Raw genomic sequence first — 15,761 nt, 5'->3', positions numbered from 1 at the left:
GTTTTCAAGGCCCTGCTATGGACATTAGAAAACATTCTGTACTAAATTTCCATCTGATGAGTGGATTATAGGGTGTCACTAAATCCCTTTCATGTAAAAACTGGATTGGAGTACAAATAGGAACATCGTGTTATAAGGTTGCCGCAATTCAGAATTAGGATAAAATATGTTCTCGGAAAAGTTGCAAGTTTATAGAGAGAGCTTTGAGCTTGGCTGAGCATTTCTTATTTAAAAGACAAATTTCTTTTTGAAGGATCTTGTTGCCACCACCATCATTCATCTCACCAACACATCATTCAAAACATTTTAATTGTAATTTAGCTCCATTTCCTGTCGTGCAACACTGATTCTGAAAGCCAACAGAGGCAGGGGGGTTTCCGGAAGATTTGTTTATGTTTCCATGAAACTCCATTTTTTTTCTTTTTTTTGTGGCCTAATTAAACCCGAATGGTAAGTAAATTTTGACAAGCACACTGGCTTTTGTCATACCAAAGTGAAGTAGGAGTTTGTGCCAGTTTGGGGATTTTTTTTTTTTTTTAAGCTCTTGGAACCTTGAGATTCTTCCAGCATCTGGGGTTCAATGGCCTTAAAGAGGCTTTTCTCCATATGAGGTTGGACAAGCGCCTGAGGGAGGGAAGGCCTGGAAAGCCCAGTCAGAGAATCGGTGTTTCCAGAAGTGAGAGCTTTAATGTACATCCATTGAATTAACAGCCCAGGAATCACTGTCTCCCTCATTGGAAAAGGGACCAAGTTGAAATCAACTTCCCCATATGAATATACAAAAGCTACCCCCCCCTTCACCTAAGCAGCCTCAAAATCAAATCCTTAAGGCAAACAACAAAAAAATTTGTCTACTCCAACCCTGGCTGGCCCTATTGCAAACATCCAAATTAAGCAGTATTGGTATTTAACCCCTCCCTGTCTTCTTATTTTATTTTTTCCTTTAACCACGGCTCTGGGAATCTGGCTACTTTTCTCTGTCCTTCACCATAGTCAGAATCCTTTCCCAACAGAAGACATCAGATGCCCAGATTCAAAAGCATATAAATGGCAGAAAAGATTTTCTAGGAAGACAAATATTAAAGGAAAGAAATCTCTAATGTAGTGATTTCCGGGTTTGGTGCCAGCCAGGGTAGATAATGTATTCTAGGAGACGATGTTCTCTCCCAGGCAACTACCCCCACGCCCAACCCCTGCCAGAAGCCAACTTTATCTGGGTCCCCCAATCTGAAAAAGTTCATGGACAGAGAGGGAAGCACGTGGAGACATGTCCCAGATTTATGACATGCTTGAGTTCAAATGATAGGAAAATTTTGTTCCACCAAAATGTGATTTTCTGACTGAATGAAGTAATTAGAAATAAATCATTCTCGTCCCAGCAGTATTCAACATTATCTACTTTCTAAAGTTGACTTAAAAAAAAAATTCAGAATACCCTGAAATGTGGTTCTTATTACCATATATTGGCAGAATTACATAACTGTTAGAAGAAACAGCAAAAACAAATTCACTGATTTTTTTTTTTTTAAATCCCCCTCATGATACTGGTAATATTTTAGTGGTAATATGAAGTTTTCATGTACCTGCATATCAAATGCTTCCTGAGCTGCACAGCTGCTAGAATTTGTGTTTTTACTTTCCAAAATGCCAGTCTCCATTAATATGCATTAAAATACATACTATTTTGTTACCACAAATTCCATTTTACTGATCAGTGTCACCAAAATAAAGGCTCTCGACGAATTCACGCAGAGAAACAAAAGTGGTAGCATCCTATCAGTAATTCCTTTTCATGTAAAATTATTTCCAGGGAGAGTTTCCACATCAAACACAATTTCTCCAGGACCCATTTAAAAAAGAAACTTATATACATAATCTACTGTTTGATATTGACTCAGTCATCACTGAGCGCAGAATTCATCTGCTTGACTTCACAGGTGAATTACATCAGATTTTCAAATTGTAAATCCTCACAAACACTGATTCAAACTATGAAACTAAACTGCTTTAAGGAATTCCTATTGGTGAAAAAAAAATAACTTTCTCTTTTACAGTAATCCCCACATAGCGATTTAGAAGACATGTCTGAAATAGTTTGTACGTCTCCATTTAGAACCATTGAAAATTCAACTTGGAAGTTGCAATTGTTTGCTTTTGATTATGGCCAACTAAAACAATAATCCCTTCTTGTTACATCCCTGAATAATGTACACATCACTTCTATTATATTCTGTGCTATTATTTAATGCCCTCATGGTATCTATCATAGGCAACTGGAATGTAGGTCTGATTTATAAGTGTCAAAATGTTTTAATCCAACTTGTGGGTATTACGACCTTCCACAATTATTCCTCCTTGTAGTTTTAAAATGTTTATCAGAGTGGTCTAAACCCCAAGAAAGCCCAAATATTTCTATTTACATTACATGCTTACCAAAGACTTACACTATCAAGTTTCATGTATTAATAAGGATAGAAATGTTAAAAGTAAAGTGACTATGTACAATCTTCTGTAGTTTCACAAAGGTGTAAAGATTTGTCTTTAAACACATCCATTTGTCCTGTTTAAGGTTTCAGGCTCTGTATAACTATACTCCTAGGAATGAAGATGAGCTGGAGCTCAGAGAAAGTGACGTCATTGATGTGATGGAGAAGTGTGATGATGGATGGTTTGTGGGTATGTGGACACTGCCTTTCAGATGCCTTTGGCCATTTTATAATTTGCTCGTGTTTGCTCATTTGTGATAATCAACCTTCCTTTGTTTTCATGATGCCTCTGATCCTTCACGCATTACATATGCACCGTGTAATCCCGAGGCAACACTGCATCACATTTTTTAAAGTAGGTTCCACACCTAGTATGGAGCCCAATGCGAGGCTTGAACTCACAACCCCGAGATCAAGACCTGAACTGAGATCAAGAATCGGACGCTTAGCCAATTGCCCTGCATTGCATTTATAATATGGTTTTCTGGTATATGTGATTTTCTGATAGTTTTACTTTCAATTCAACTGAGAGAAGAAAGTTGCTTTGGATAGCACCAACCAGGAAAGGCTGAGATCTAAGAACCATAACAACAGTGTTTCCTAGAGAGAAATACTAACACCCTCTTCGGTGGGCAATGTTAGGTGTCAGCAGTGGGGATCTAATTGGAGAAAACAAGATGAAGTCCACAATTCATCTACTTACTAAGTCTGATGTTAAATAACCCTGAAAGTTCAGTGATTCATCTTCATTTTAATTTTTGGTAGAAGTTGAGAGATGTTCTTACCTTCCTAAAAGAAGAATAGGGGGTACCTGGGTGGCTCAGTTGGTTGAGTGCCTGACTTGATTTCGGCTCAGATCATGATCTCAGGGTCATGAGATCAAGACCCACATTAGGCTCCCTGCTCAGCGGGAGTCTGCTCGTGGAGTCTCTCTCTCCCTCTCTCTTGGCCCCTCCCCCCACTAATGCACACACACTCTCTCTCTCTCTAAAAAAAATAAGGCTTAAAAAAAAATAAGAGTAGAGCTCTGCTGAGAAAACATTTGTAGACAAGATCATATAATGGGGCGCACAGGAAAGAGGGAACAAAGAAATAAAGGCACAGGAGGACAAGAGAAGATAAAATGAAGGAAAGAGAGCTTTCTATAGACAGGCCATCCGTGGGGAAAACGATGAAAGTACGGAGGTCACATCCGCAGCCACAAGCCTCTGCTTCTGTTCATAGAACTCTCCCGTCCCACGTGATCTCCCATGACATAATAAAACTGGAGGGTGACAGTGTCCCCCCGTAATGCCATTAATATTACACCCTGTTGAAGAGGGTGTCAGACTCCCGGCTCACCGAACAGAGCCTTGCTGCTGGGCCATCCTGTCATGCTGCCAGCCTCGACGTCCTCCCGAGAGTGTTCCACTCCTCCCTCTTGTCTGGCTTCCTTGGCGATGGAGCATCGTCCCACTTAATATCATGACATTAAAATCCACCTCCTTGCAGCGTGGTCTTTCCCTTCCGGCTGAGAGGCTGAGCGTTTCTGTTTAACCTGGGTGTGGGTGGGAGGGCAGCCTTCCAGGTGGAGAAACAATGAAGGCATCAGGCAATTCAGATGAAACTGCTCCCTTTGTCTTCCTACCGTGTTCAGGTGAGCGCTTTCTTTTCCAAACGCAAGGTTTGCTTGCTTCATGACGGCTTGTAAGCAAAGAGTGTTCTAGCCCACATATATAAATCGATATTTCATCGTTATTCATTCCATTTATTGCTTCTATTTTCAGGAACCTCAAGAAGAACCAAATTCTTTGGTACTTTTCCCGGAAACTATGTCAAGAGGCTGTGATTCTCTGTCTCCCTACATTTCAAGTCCCATTTCAGCACCACATCTGCAGACCCTTGCCTGAAAGAGCCCCCTCAGCGCCCCCCTCCCCCCGCTACTGTCCTGCCTTCTGGTCTCCTCTAGAAGTCCCCCAGCCCTCCCCACCTCTACCTGCCGCCAAACCACCAGCAAAGGGACTGCCGCTCTCCAGCCCTGGGGAGGCTGGGGGCTTGCTTCTGCGTGAACGTGCGTAGTCCTGATTTCTGCTCTAAAGTTGGAAAAGTCGCTATGCGAGATAAGAGAGAAGATCGTTAGAGTTAGAAAGGGAGAAGTATTTGAGGAAAAAAAAAAAAAAAGAAAGAAATATCTGAAGAATCTCTCTAGTCCACTTTGAAAGGCATTCTCCCCTCAGGCAACCAGAGATTGTTTATTCCTAAATGCTGTGGTTTGTGTTTTCACATTCTTAGCTTGGCAGTGTACTTTCCTTTCACGAGTTTGCCTAGTGTCCTGGTTTACACGACATGAGAAACTGTCCTTCGGCTATTGTTTGCCTGCACTTACAATTGTAATACGCACAGTGATTACAAAACATAAAGCAAGCGTAGGAAAGTCAATTCGGATGAGTGTGATTTTATTGACTGAATGTGAGTTTTCAAATAGGAGTCTTTTCCTGCAGTTTTTTTTTTCTGTACTTTTTAGAAGTGCAAACCGTAAGTGAATAAGAGCCTTTGGTAATAATCATGAGACTATAAGAGGTTTAGCTAGACTACAAAAAAAAAAAAAAACAACAAAAAACAAAAACCTATTGTGTTGTAAAGTTGCATTGCTATTTTATATTAAAATGTAATAATCAGCATCATGAACAATGAGCTCTTAGTGTTTTATTTATCTGGTAAAATTTTAATAAAAGCAGTGTTAGTGAGAGGTGCAAAGAATTATTCTAACGTAGACACTTGAAAGTATCTGTAAGCAATATTCATAGGTAAGTTTTCACTGTGTGCGCACATACACATTTGAGATTGTACGAGAACAGACAATCCGTATGGTGTGTTGTACATTTTATGGAAATGTAAAGGAATCCCACACGTTATTTTATAGAAATAGAGTACTTCAGAAGCATCACAAGTATTATGGCTGGTTTTAGCAAGGATTACGATCAATACAATTATTTTTACTACGATAGTTATTTTTCTTCTACGGAACTCAGAATCCTGGCAACATTTGAGGACAGGAATATGTTGAGCCTGATTTTCCTGGTGTGTGTGAAATAGTTCCTCGGAATCCATGAGGCACTTTCGGAAGCAATGTTAAATCCTTCAGGTTATGTTTTCTGCCCTGAAGTAGAAATTTACAAAATGGCTTTGGGACCTGAAAGATTTAATGTGGCTAACAGTGCCTGAACTACACATACCTTGAGAACTAGCTTTGTATTTCTTATAACTTTGCATAAGAACTATTCATATCTGGATCTTGAGCATTATAGATTAAACATTTTATGGCATTTCTTCTGTGGACAGTGATTGATCTTTTCACAATGTATGTAGACTCCAGAATTTTGTACATACGTTTGCTCCTTTTTTTGTACAGACTATTTAGTTGTCGAGAAAAACAGAAATTTACTAATTTGGTCTTTATCTTTCACTTTACACTAAGCTAAAACACTTTCCAACAGATTATCCTTTACATATCCCACAGATCACAAGCACGCCTTGATTGTGCAATTGTGTAAGATAGAATTTATGCAAAATTATGAACGTAAAAGATCTTAGCAACCAAACTGAAATGTACTGATTACAGAGGAGTTTCATTCGTTAAAAGGTAAAGAAACATCTTCGAGTAGCCTACCTTGATAACTGTCAAGTTTGCAACCAGCTTTATATCTTAAAGGCTTTGGGTTTGAAATTAAGTCAACTGCATGCACCTTTGCTGATAAATGAGTAATTATCCTTGATGCCATTTATGAGAAAAGATTTCAATATCTGTTGCCTGTCATATTTAAGAAAAATTACTGTTTCTACTCTCTGTATCTGATTTTAAAAGAAAAAAAAATGTTCATACCTGGCTTTCAGGTAATTGACTTTGAATTCTTACAAGCGAAGGTCATTGTGTTTTTCTTGAATAGACACCTAATAAATTTTGCTTGGAAGTATACTTCAGTTTTTCTTTTTGACATTTATCCTTAAGAAAATTGTGTAGTTTACCTCAATTTCTTTGACAAACCAAGAGAAAATGCATTTGTTCTATGTTCTCTTGATACACAAATGGAGAAAAGAGGTATATGCATCATCTCAGAGAAGAAATGTTCTTTAAACCTGCCACTAAGACTTGTTTGCTGAATACTCTGGGGCTGAAAATTACTACTCAGCTAAAACAACACATAATATTTATGCCTCAAAAACAGCTATTTTTTCCAAGAAGAAGTTACTTGCAAGAAGTTATAAGCACTGTCTCAATTCAATCACCTTAAATTTTTAAAAATTCTTGCCCTAAAAAGCTTTATCACCACTGGCATGGCAGTCTCTCATAAGACCCACAAGCTTTCGGGGAATTTTAAATTATGTGCTTTACTCTCACACAAATAGCAAATAACTAGCTTTCCTACTTGGATCCTTTTTTCTTTAAAAAAATTTTTTTATTTAAATTTAATTTAGTTAACATATGGTACACAATTAGTTTCAGGGGTAGAATTTAGTTATTCATCATTTGCATGTAACACCCAGTGCTCATTCCATCACGTGCCCTCCTTAATACCCATCACCTAGGTACCCCATCCCCCAACCTCCCCTCCCCTCCATCAACCTTCAGTTTATTTGCTAGAGTTAAGAGTCTCTTATGGTTTGCCTCCCTCTCTGTTTTTGTCATATTTTATTTTTCCTTCCCTTCCCCTGTGTTCCTGTTTTCTTTCTTAAACTCCACATATGAGTGAAACATATGTTATTTGTCTTTCTCTGGCTGACTTTTTTCACTTAGCTCATTACACTCTAGTTCCATCCACATCGTTGCAAGTGGCTAGATTTCATTCTTTTTGACGGCTGAGTAATATTCCATTATACATTTTTTTATATTCCATTACATACTTATATAAATATATTCCATTCCATTATATATAATTCCATTATATCATTCTGTAAATATATATATGTCTATATATATCTATATATTGTGTACACACACACACACACACACACACCCCTCACATCTTCTTTATCATACTTGGATCCTTTGTAACAGACCTTGGACACTTGTGGCTCTATGTGTTTGCCTCCTCCCACATCTTTGTCTCGCATATTCAGAAACCCGTACATTACTCTGTTGGCAATTCAATTCTCAGAAGTGTTTTTGTCACGTTGCTTCTCCTTAATGCCCACCTTGCTCTCTTCTGTTTCAATGGAAAATTTCCACTGTATATTAGCTTTTCACTAACATGTGTTCCCTTTGTGTGAAGAATATGCTCCAGAATATTCTTTTGCACGTGTTTCCATCAGAGCATTTGTGGGTCATTTAACTAGGTAAATCAGAATCCAGTAAGATCAGGATGCTTGTCTGTGTGTACTCAGGTCACTCCCTGTTGCTCTCCACCAGTGCATCTCTTGCCAAATGATCAGCATTCTAAAAATATAAATCTGGGATTTTAAAGGCACATGCATCAAAATCTAGATTTCCTCTTTTCCTTGAGAATTAATACTTTGTGCTTCTCTGTAAAATCTGCTGAGATGCCACGGCAGCTTCACCGAAGCCCTGAGGTCAGAAACCCCTCTCCACATTAGTGGTTCTCCGAGACTTCTATCACAGCCATCCAAGTACTGATGTGAGGTCCGGAGCAGCAGCCGCCACTGTGTGACCCTCCTGCCAGGCTTTCTTATTGTGGATGTCAGCATTCTGGATGGAATATTGAACTATTGTTTGCTTTAGAGTCATTTGATCCTCAGTAACATATCTTACTCGATTTTATGCCAATACACACTCATCAACATACACCACAAATTACTTCCAGCATCTCATTTAGGCTCTGGAAGCCCCCCCAGTAGGTGAAGTAGGATCTGTTGTTGTGAACCCCACATGGCCAGGCCATGGAAAACACTGTCTGCTTCTCTGCCTTTATCTGCTGTGGCTCACATCTGAGCATTAACTGGCCCAGGTCAGTGGAAGAGTAGCAGCAAGGGACCCTCCCGTATGATAGGCCAAATTTTAATCCATCCGGTAACTACACTCTCGCTAAAAGCTAGCATATATATGTCCATTTCTTATTTGACAGAAAGCAAAAAGAACCTGTTTGAGTAACTGTTTCCATGAACTTTCTCTGCCTGATCTCTCTGTGTAGGTGGTCACTTTGTGTGGTCTGAGCATTTCTTCCTACTGTTTTCCAGATTTTAGCCACAAAAGGAGATATTCTTTAAAGAATCACTCAATCAAAAAGACTAAGTACTCTGACAGTTTCCAAAAGCCTGTTTATTTAAAGATTTAATCATTTCATCCTCCTTTCTGGACTGTAGCCTTCTAACTGTTGTTTATGTATCCGTTATGGTTTCAAATTATTTCCTCATCATGAATGACTAGGTCAGAGTACAAGCAGAGACTGGTGTTATGAATGAATGGTCTACACCAGGGATTGGCAACCTAAGTCCTGTGGACCAAATTCAGCTTGCTACCTCTTTTTTTATGGCTTGCAAATTAGGAATAACCGTGGTTATTACCACCTATTTGGTGGTAGGGAACACTAATTTTGAACCCCAATTAAGTGAGATGTTGTCTCCCCAGAAAAAGAATTCCTTTCTTTTTTTTCACTGGTAGATCTATATTATAAAAACTTTACCCTGATACTGTTATATTTTGAATTTTATCAATTAATTGGTAGAAATTTGCTCTTTTTTGTTATGTGAGTATGTGCATAATATCTTCCATTTTGCCTTGTGCCCCACAAAACCTAAATATTTACTATCTCTGTACAGAAAAAGCCTGTGAACCCCTGGTCTATGCCAATTGCCAGCAACAAACGTGAAAACTGACCAGAGGGAAAGGAATGTTGGACATGGGCTGTATTACCAAGCGGTAACTTACATGTGTTCCACTTCTCCTCAGACAAATCTAAAAGGACATCTGCTTTGGGCCCATTTTATAGGTGAGGAAGTTGAGGCTCCAAAAAGTTGATACAAAATATGGGATGGACATTAAATTCAGAATCTGTTTTATCTATCTCCCGAGCCTGTGCTCTTTCTTCTAGATCATCTAAGCATGGGGCTAAATATCCTGTTGATCAAACCATGCACCCATAGTTAAACAGCTACATCCGCTGACCTCCTTCGTCCCCACCATTCTCACAAACTCTTCTATCACGAGCAGCCAGCGACCCATAACAGGCCCTCGTGGTGCACAGGACAACAAGGGAGAGGTATGTGTTTGGTCCAGCATGATAGTGTTTCCCGGAGGAAAGTTAACTTTGGTTTCTAAAAGCACTCAGTGACCAGAGGATGTAACTTTGATTACCAACGTGCTTTAATTGAGCATAAGCCTGTCCATGCCTTGTGATTCATTATGGCCCTAGAGGCGACTGCTTGGAAGCCAGCTGCACGGCGGGTGGAGTTCTGGGAAGGGCTTGGTATTGTTGAGCCGCTTGGGGACAGACAAGCCCGGCATGCTCTAGGAACACAGTGTGCTTACTGGATGTCTTTTCAATAGCCCAAGTCCCAGGGTACACTAGCCATTCTCTACTGGATGACTTGCTAAGCCTTAGCTCACTGCTAAATTCAGCCACTCAGCTCAGGAAAATTCCATCTGAGCTCATCCACATACATATATCTTGACCCAAAAAACTTTCAGTACAAGACAGAAATCTGCCTAGCAAATCTTCACCTGTTCTTTTGGGGTGTCTTGTTTCATCCTTTTCCCTAAAATACGATGGGTGACTCAGTTGGAGTCCCCGTGTCTTCTAAAAATAAGTGCCATTTCAAACAAAACTCCTGCTGCCATGACCACCACCGGTAGACAAGTGTCAAATCTTGCACTGATTCTACAAGAAGCTTGAGAATGACTTCTTAAAGCACTATTTCCTTTAGGCAACAGACAAACTATAGAAAAAACTAGAAAATACAAATGAGCAAAAAGAAGAAACAAAGAATTACTAACAGGCCCATTTAGGGTAAAGATTATACTTTGGGTGGCTCAGTCAGTTAAGCATCTGCCTTTGGCTCAGGTCATGAGCCCAGGGTCTTGGGATCGAGCACCACATCGGGCTCCCTGCTCAGGAGGGAGCCTGCTTCTCCCTCTGCCCCTCCCCTTTCTTGTGCTTTCTCTCTCTCTCTCTCTCTCTCACACACACAAATAAATAAATAAAAATCTTTAAAATCATTTTTTAAAAAAGATTAAGTTTGAAATATATCCCTCCAGAGCGTTTTCTGCACATGCGTATTGGTATACGTGTAGTATCTAGTATGTAGCCGCAAGTGGGATCATATTTGAATGTAAATACTATTTTATAACCTGCACTTAATATTGAGCAGGCCTCTGAAAAAAAAAAATAGAAATCAGGTTTTCAAGTCAATTGGACATGACCAAAGTTTATAAAAAGAGCAAGGAAAAGTCAAAGTCAATCCCCAGGATTTATGAACATGTAATTAATTCGAAACCAAGAGGCAAGAATTACAGAACTACCACTGAGCTAGAAAATCAGTCACAATCTGAGGAATTACTACAAGAAGGAAAGAAAAGAGCAAGAGGGAAAAGAAAATAATATTTATTATCTCCCTACCATAAGCCATCACATGCTTTATGCATTTTTATAGCTAAGGAGTGACTAAAGGAAGAGAGATATTACATTCAGATATACATGAACTTCAGATCACTGGGATACAGCATCCAAACCATCCTGGGGGTTAGCAAAGTGCACAGGTATTTGAATTGTCTCTGTATTTTCCCTACATCTGGCAATACCAGATCCTTTGGGAGAAAGCAGTCCCTCATCCCAAATTTTGGAAGTAAGAAAAAAACACATATGAAAGTATGTATGGGGGCGCCTGGGTGGCTCAGTCGGTTAAGTGGCTGCCTCTGGCTCAGGTCCTGATTCCACGGTCCTGAGATCGAGTCCCACATCGGGCTCCTTGCTCAGCGGGGAGTCAGGTTCTCCCTCTGCCCCTCCCCCTGCTTGTGCTCTCCCTCATGCTCTCTCTCTGACAAATTGATAAATAAAATCTTTAAAAATTTTTTTAAAAAAAGGAAGTATGGGGACACCTGGGTGGCTCAGTTGGTTAAGCAGCTGCCTTTGGCTCAGGTCATGATCCCAGCGTCCTGGAATCGAGTCCCACATCGGGCTCCTTGCTTGGCGGGGAGCCTGCTTCTCCCTCTGCCTCTGCCTGCCATTCTGTCTGCCTGTGCTCGCTCTCTCTCCCTCTCTCTCTGACAAATAAATAAAATTAAAAAAAAAAAAAAAAAAAAAAAAAAAAAAAAAGGAAGTATGTATGGAGTAAGACAATAGGTGAGATTTGATGAGGTGCAAATCAAAGAAATGCTGACAGAAACATTCATCGGTGAGAGTATTTGGTCTGCCGCTCGAGCCCATTGGGAGCAGAGGACGTCCTCTCCTACAGGGGATCCCACAGACAGTGTAGTTTTGTCAAGAGGTGAGAGGAGTTCAGTTATTAATAAGCTGTTCGTAGGTCTCCTGGTTGGGGAAGAGAGACTCCACCTCCTTCCAGAAGACGTGCAGACCACAGGGAGCTCATGACAAGGCTAGCCTGGGCTCTGAGTGGGAACCTGGACCACGCCATCTCTGGAGGCTTAACTTGGGGCCTCCAGTTGTGTTCCTCTGCTCATTCACACCATCTGCAGTGAGAGTCCCATCTATGTTGCTAGTAAATAAAAGAGTGGGAATATTCTCATCTCTGGTCAGCATCTACAGTGATAGGGACTGTTTAAAAAGAAACCCAGGAGCTCAGTCTTTGGTATGGCTGCATTATGTTCCCCAATCCATACGCTGAAGCCCTCACCACCAGGACATCAGGACGTGACTGTATTTGGAGGTAGGACCTTTAAAGAGGTAATTAAGGTAAAATGAGATCATGTGAGCGATCCCTAATCCAGTATGACTGGTGCTCTTACCTTAAGGGGAGATTCAGACAGAAACGAGCACAGAAAGACCATGTAAAGACACAGAGAGAGAACAGCTACCTACAAGCCAAGGAGAGAGGCTTCCTGAAGACTTGAAACCTACTGATACCTTGATCTTGGACCTGTAGCCCCCAGAAGTGCTGTTTAAGCCACCCGGTCTGTGGTAGCCAAGTATGGCAGCACCATACTTGGAGATGGCCTCTCCTTCTGTGCTCCTCAGTTCTCAGTGGGCGATAAACACAGGACACACATCTCACTCCAGAGGTGATGACTGCAATTCCCCCTCCTCCTAACCCCGTCCTCAATTTGGAATGTGCATATAAAAACAAGATATAACAAAGGATAACTATTGAGTAGTTCTGGCTTAGGCCTTCACAGAAAGAAGAGACCCCCTTCCTCTGGCAAGCACACGTGTGCACACACACAGACACACCCAGAGCCACCTTAACAAAAAATAGCCAGTGGTATAATGCAGGATGAAAATACTAGGTCCCCAGGAGGTAAAACTTTAGCAATACCTTCTTACTCCTTGCTCATTACAGATAAACTTACATTGTCAAGAAAACCCACCATCCACTCACCCTCCAGCAGAGGGCTCTGCCTGAGTCAGGGGCAGTATCCCTCACAGGAAAGGGGTTCCTGTCTCTGATGTGAACTTGCTCCATTATCTTTTTCTCATGGCTGCACATCACGCAGAGCCCGAGTACCTCCAAGGAGTTTGGAAGGTTCAGTAGGAACATACTTTATGGAGTCACAGGTCACTGAACAGCATTTTGCTCTATCTTGAGAATGTAAGACCAGGAGCTGAAGCACCATCTCATTTCAACAAACTTGCTGAAGTCATCTTGGTGGCTAAAACTGTCTGCACAGGGTCTGTTGAGAAGCTACCCAAAGCCTTTTATGTCTCCGCAAGCTCCAGGGACTTCTGGTTTATTCTCTTGTTAGCCTTTCAGAACCCTGGGTCCCTAGGTTTTACGAAGGTGCTGCCATGTTGGCCACCCCCTAAGTGGGGCACACCGCATTTCTAATGATAACTGGACAACTCGGAAAGGGTGAGCTGATGAGGCAAAAAAGAACAGCAACAACAACAAAAAAAAAACAATAAATGGGTGCCTGGATCGTTTCAGATGATACCCTAAGCCCTCAGACTCTTTTGAGGTTTCTGGCTTGCAGTTAATTCCACAAGACCAGGCTATTTGACTTATATTGTGTCATCAGATGTTCTTGATATGATGCTTCAAGAAGTCATCTCAAATACGTACTCAGAAGAGCCTTTAAAGGAAGTGTCAGCAGTCTGCTAGTCTCCCTTCCACAAGGAATGGAGGATGACATTGAAATAGCTCATCAACTCCTATTTGCCATTGAGTATATAAAATATACATATGAATATGCAAACATTTATAAAATGCGTAAATGCATATATTTTAAAATATATATGTATATATCTTTATGGACAGGGTTAAAATACAAAAAGATAGGAACTGACAGCTATTAATATCAGAAGTTGTTAACTGCATAATCATGAAATGTCAGTGTTCTTCCTTAGGGTACAAGTATTAAGGCCATGATGAGTTAGAAGCTCAAGAATTTGTAGATAATACTTATCCCAGAAAAATTCCCTTGGGCAAAATGGCAAGGAATCAGTATGCCTTTTCTAATGACTTAATCGTATCAAGTAAAATTGGCCTCAAAATTACAGTGGTATAAATATTGATGTTATTGGGTCCGTAATGTAATACCAACCAATAGCATATTTTTATTGTCATTGTTCAAAGATATTAGACTATATTTGAGCCAATGCCACTGTTTTTTTCTGCAGATGAGCTTTGATACAGGGAATAGGATTTCAAGACCAAAATTCCACACAAAGTTGGCACGCAAGGCATTCCAGCATGAAGATTCCTGACTGAATGCCATCAACATCTCAACTAAGGGCCCCGGAAGGGGTTGACACTCAAAGCTGTTGACACAGCAAGTAATGACTCTTTCAGATAATGCCACTGGACTCCTCTTGGTGACTCAATGTCAATAAAATATGTCTGATTCAAAACAGAAGAAAGTGCACACACAGACATCAAGATATTTACAACCTGTGTGTGTCACCTTGGATCAGACCAGAAATCTAAGATTTGTTCACTTACAGGGTGGCTGATAGCATAGCCTTCTTCCTAGAATTATTGGCATTTTCCCCTGCTAAGCCATCAGCAAAGAAACATAGCTACTGGCAGACAGATATGAGTTGGAACTAGCAAGTTTATCTTTGATCTACTCCTTAGGAAAAAACACTGATACTATTCATTCAAAGTATTTACAACAAGGCCTCTAAAATCCTCTCTTTTTCTTCTTCTGTCTCCTACTGGAGAAATCTTAAAATGCTCATGAACTCTAAGCTAGTGTTATCTAGACCTCCCACCCATCCAGTATCCCTCAACACACACAGTTATGCCTTTGGTCAGCTGTCAGATGATATGAAAACAAACTCAGCAGACATCTGCCCATGGATTAATGGGTATGGTATTTCTTTCAGTATCAAAGATAAATTGCTAGACAGCTGTATTGAAAACCACAACATACTTCTCAACACTAATGATGCACACATGAGATGACCTATTTCCTAAATGGGGTCATGAGTAATCTTCTTACCTCGGGAGACATTTTTCCCTATACGAAAAGATTTAAAGCAACAAGGGCCACACTGTAAACTTCCAATCCAAACGTGTCTAAGCTTCCTTCTTGACCGTGTATGGGTATTATATATGGATCATTCTGGAATCCAGTTTACAAAAAGAATAAGCATAAAAGAGTGAATGCCTTGGTTTGCTGTCACCAATCCTACAAAACAGAAAAGCATATTTTTCAAATACAGACTCACTTGGGTTTCTAAGGAAGTGGCCCTACACTGGTGATAACTTCATTTAGCTTGTAAAATGGGTACAATTTTTAAAAATCACATAGCATTTATCTGAGAAGTAAATGAGATAAAATATAAAAACAGAATCTAGCATGTAGCTGGCACTAAATAAAGGTGAGTTCCATGACCTTTTCTCCTGTTGAAGCTACCCTTTTGTCTGAGGCTAATTGGCATCAAACGTTTGGATTTACTGTTCAATACTCCTCTTGGCTACACTCCAGAGTTGTAGAAGTGGGGTGTTTCAAGAGGACAATCAGAATATTTATCTGAGAGAGAGAAAGAGAGAGCAGCGGGAGGTATAGATGGAGAGAGAACCCCAAGAAGACTCCCCGCTGAGGGCAGAGCCCAACTCAGGGCTCCATCTCATGACCCCGAGCCGAGATCATGACGTGAACCAAAATTAAGAGTCAGACACTTAACCAACTGAGCCACACTGGTGCCCCTAAAAGTACATTTGAAG

At 40.4% G+C, this 15,761-nt stretch overlaps 1 protein-coding gene across 5 annotated transcripts in view; it reads left to right on the top strand.

Moving 5' to 3' along the window:
• The window catches only part of LOC111144430 (sorbin and SH3 domain containing 2), a 90,311-nt gene extending 83,872 nt beyond the window's left edge, over positions 1–6,439 (top strand). For all 5 annotated transcript variants that reach the window (XM_022498730.1, XM_022498728.1, XM_022498733.1 and 2 more), the window contains 2 exons: positions 2,570–2,676; positions 4,253–6,439. In XM_022498730.1, coding sequence (XP_022354438.1) covers positions 2,570–2,676; positions 4,253–4,314 — 169 coding nt within the window. In that variant the 3' untranslated portion in view covers positions 4,315–6,439. The remainder of the gene's footprint in view (positions 1–2,569; positions 2,677–4,252) is intronic.
• The last annotated feature ends 9,322 nt before the right edge of the window (positions 6,440–15,761 follow it).

The sequence above is a fragment of the Enhydra lutris genome, unplaced genomic scaffold (assembly GCF_002288905.1).
Source record: "Enhydra lutris kenyoni isolate GAN:26980312 unplaced genomic scaffold, ASM228890v2 scaffoldscaffold11, whole genome shotgun sequence".
Classification (NCBI taxonomy): Eukaryota; Metazoa; Chordata; class Mammalia; order Carnivora; family Mustelidae; genus Enhydra; species Enhydra lutris.
The sequence above is the reverse complement of the archived record's forward strand: the minus strand, read 5'-3'. Positions and strand labels throughout refer to the sequence as shown.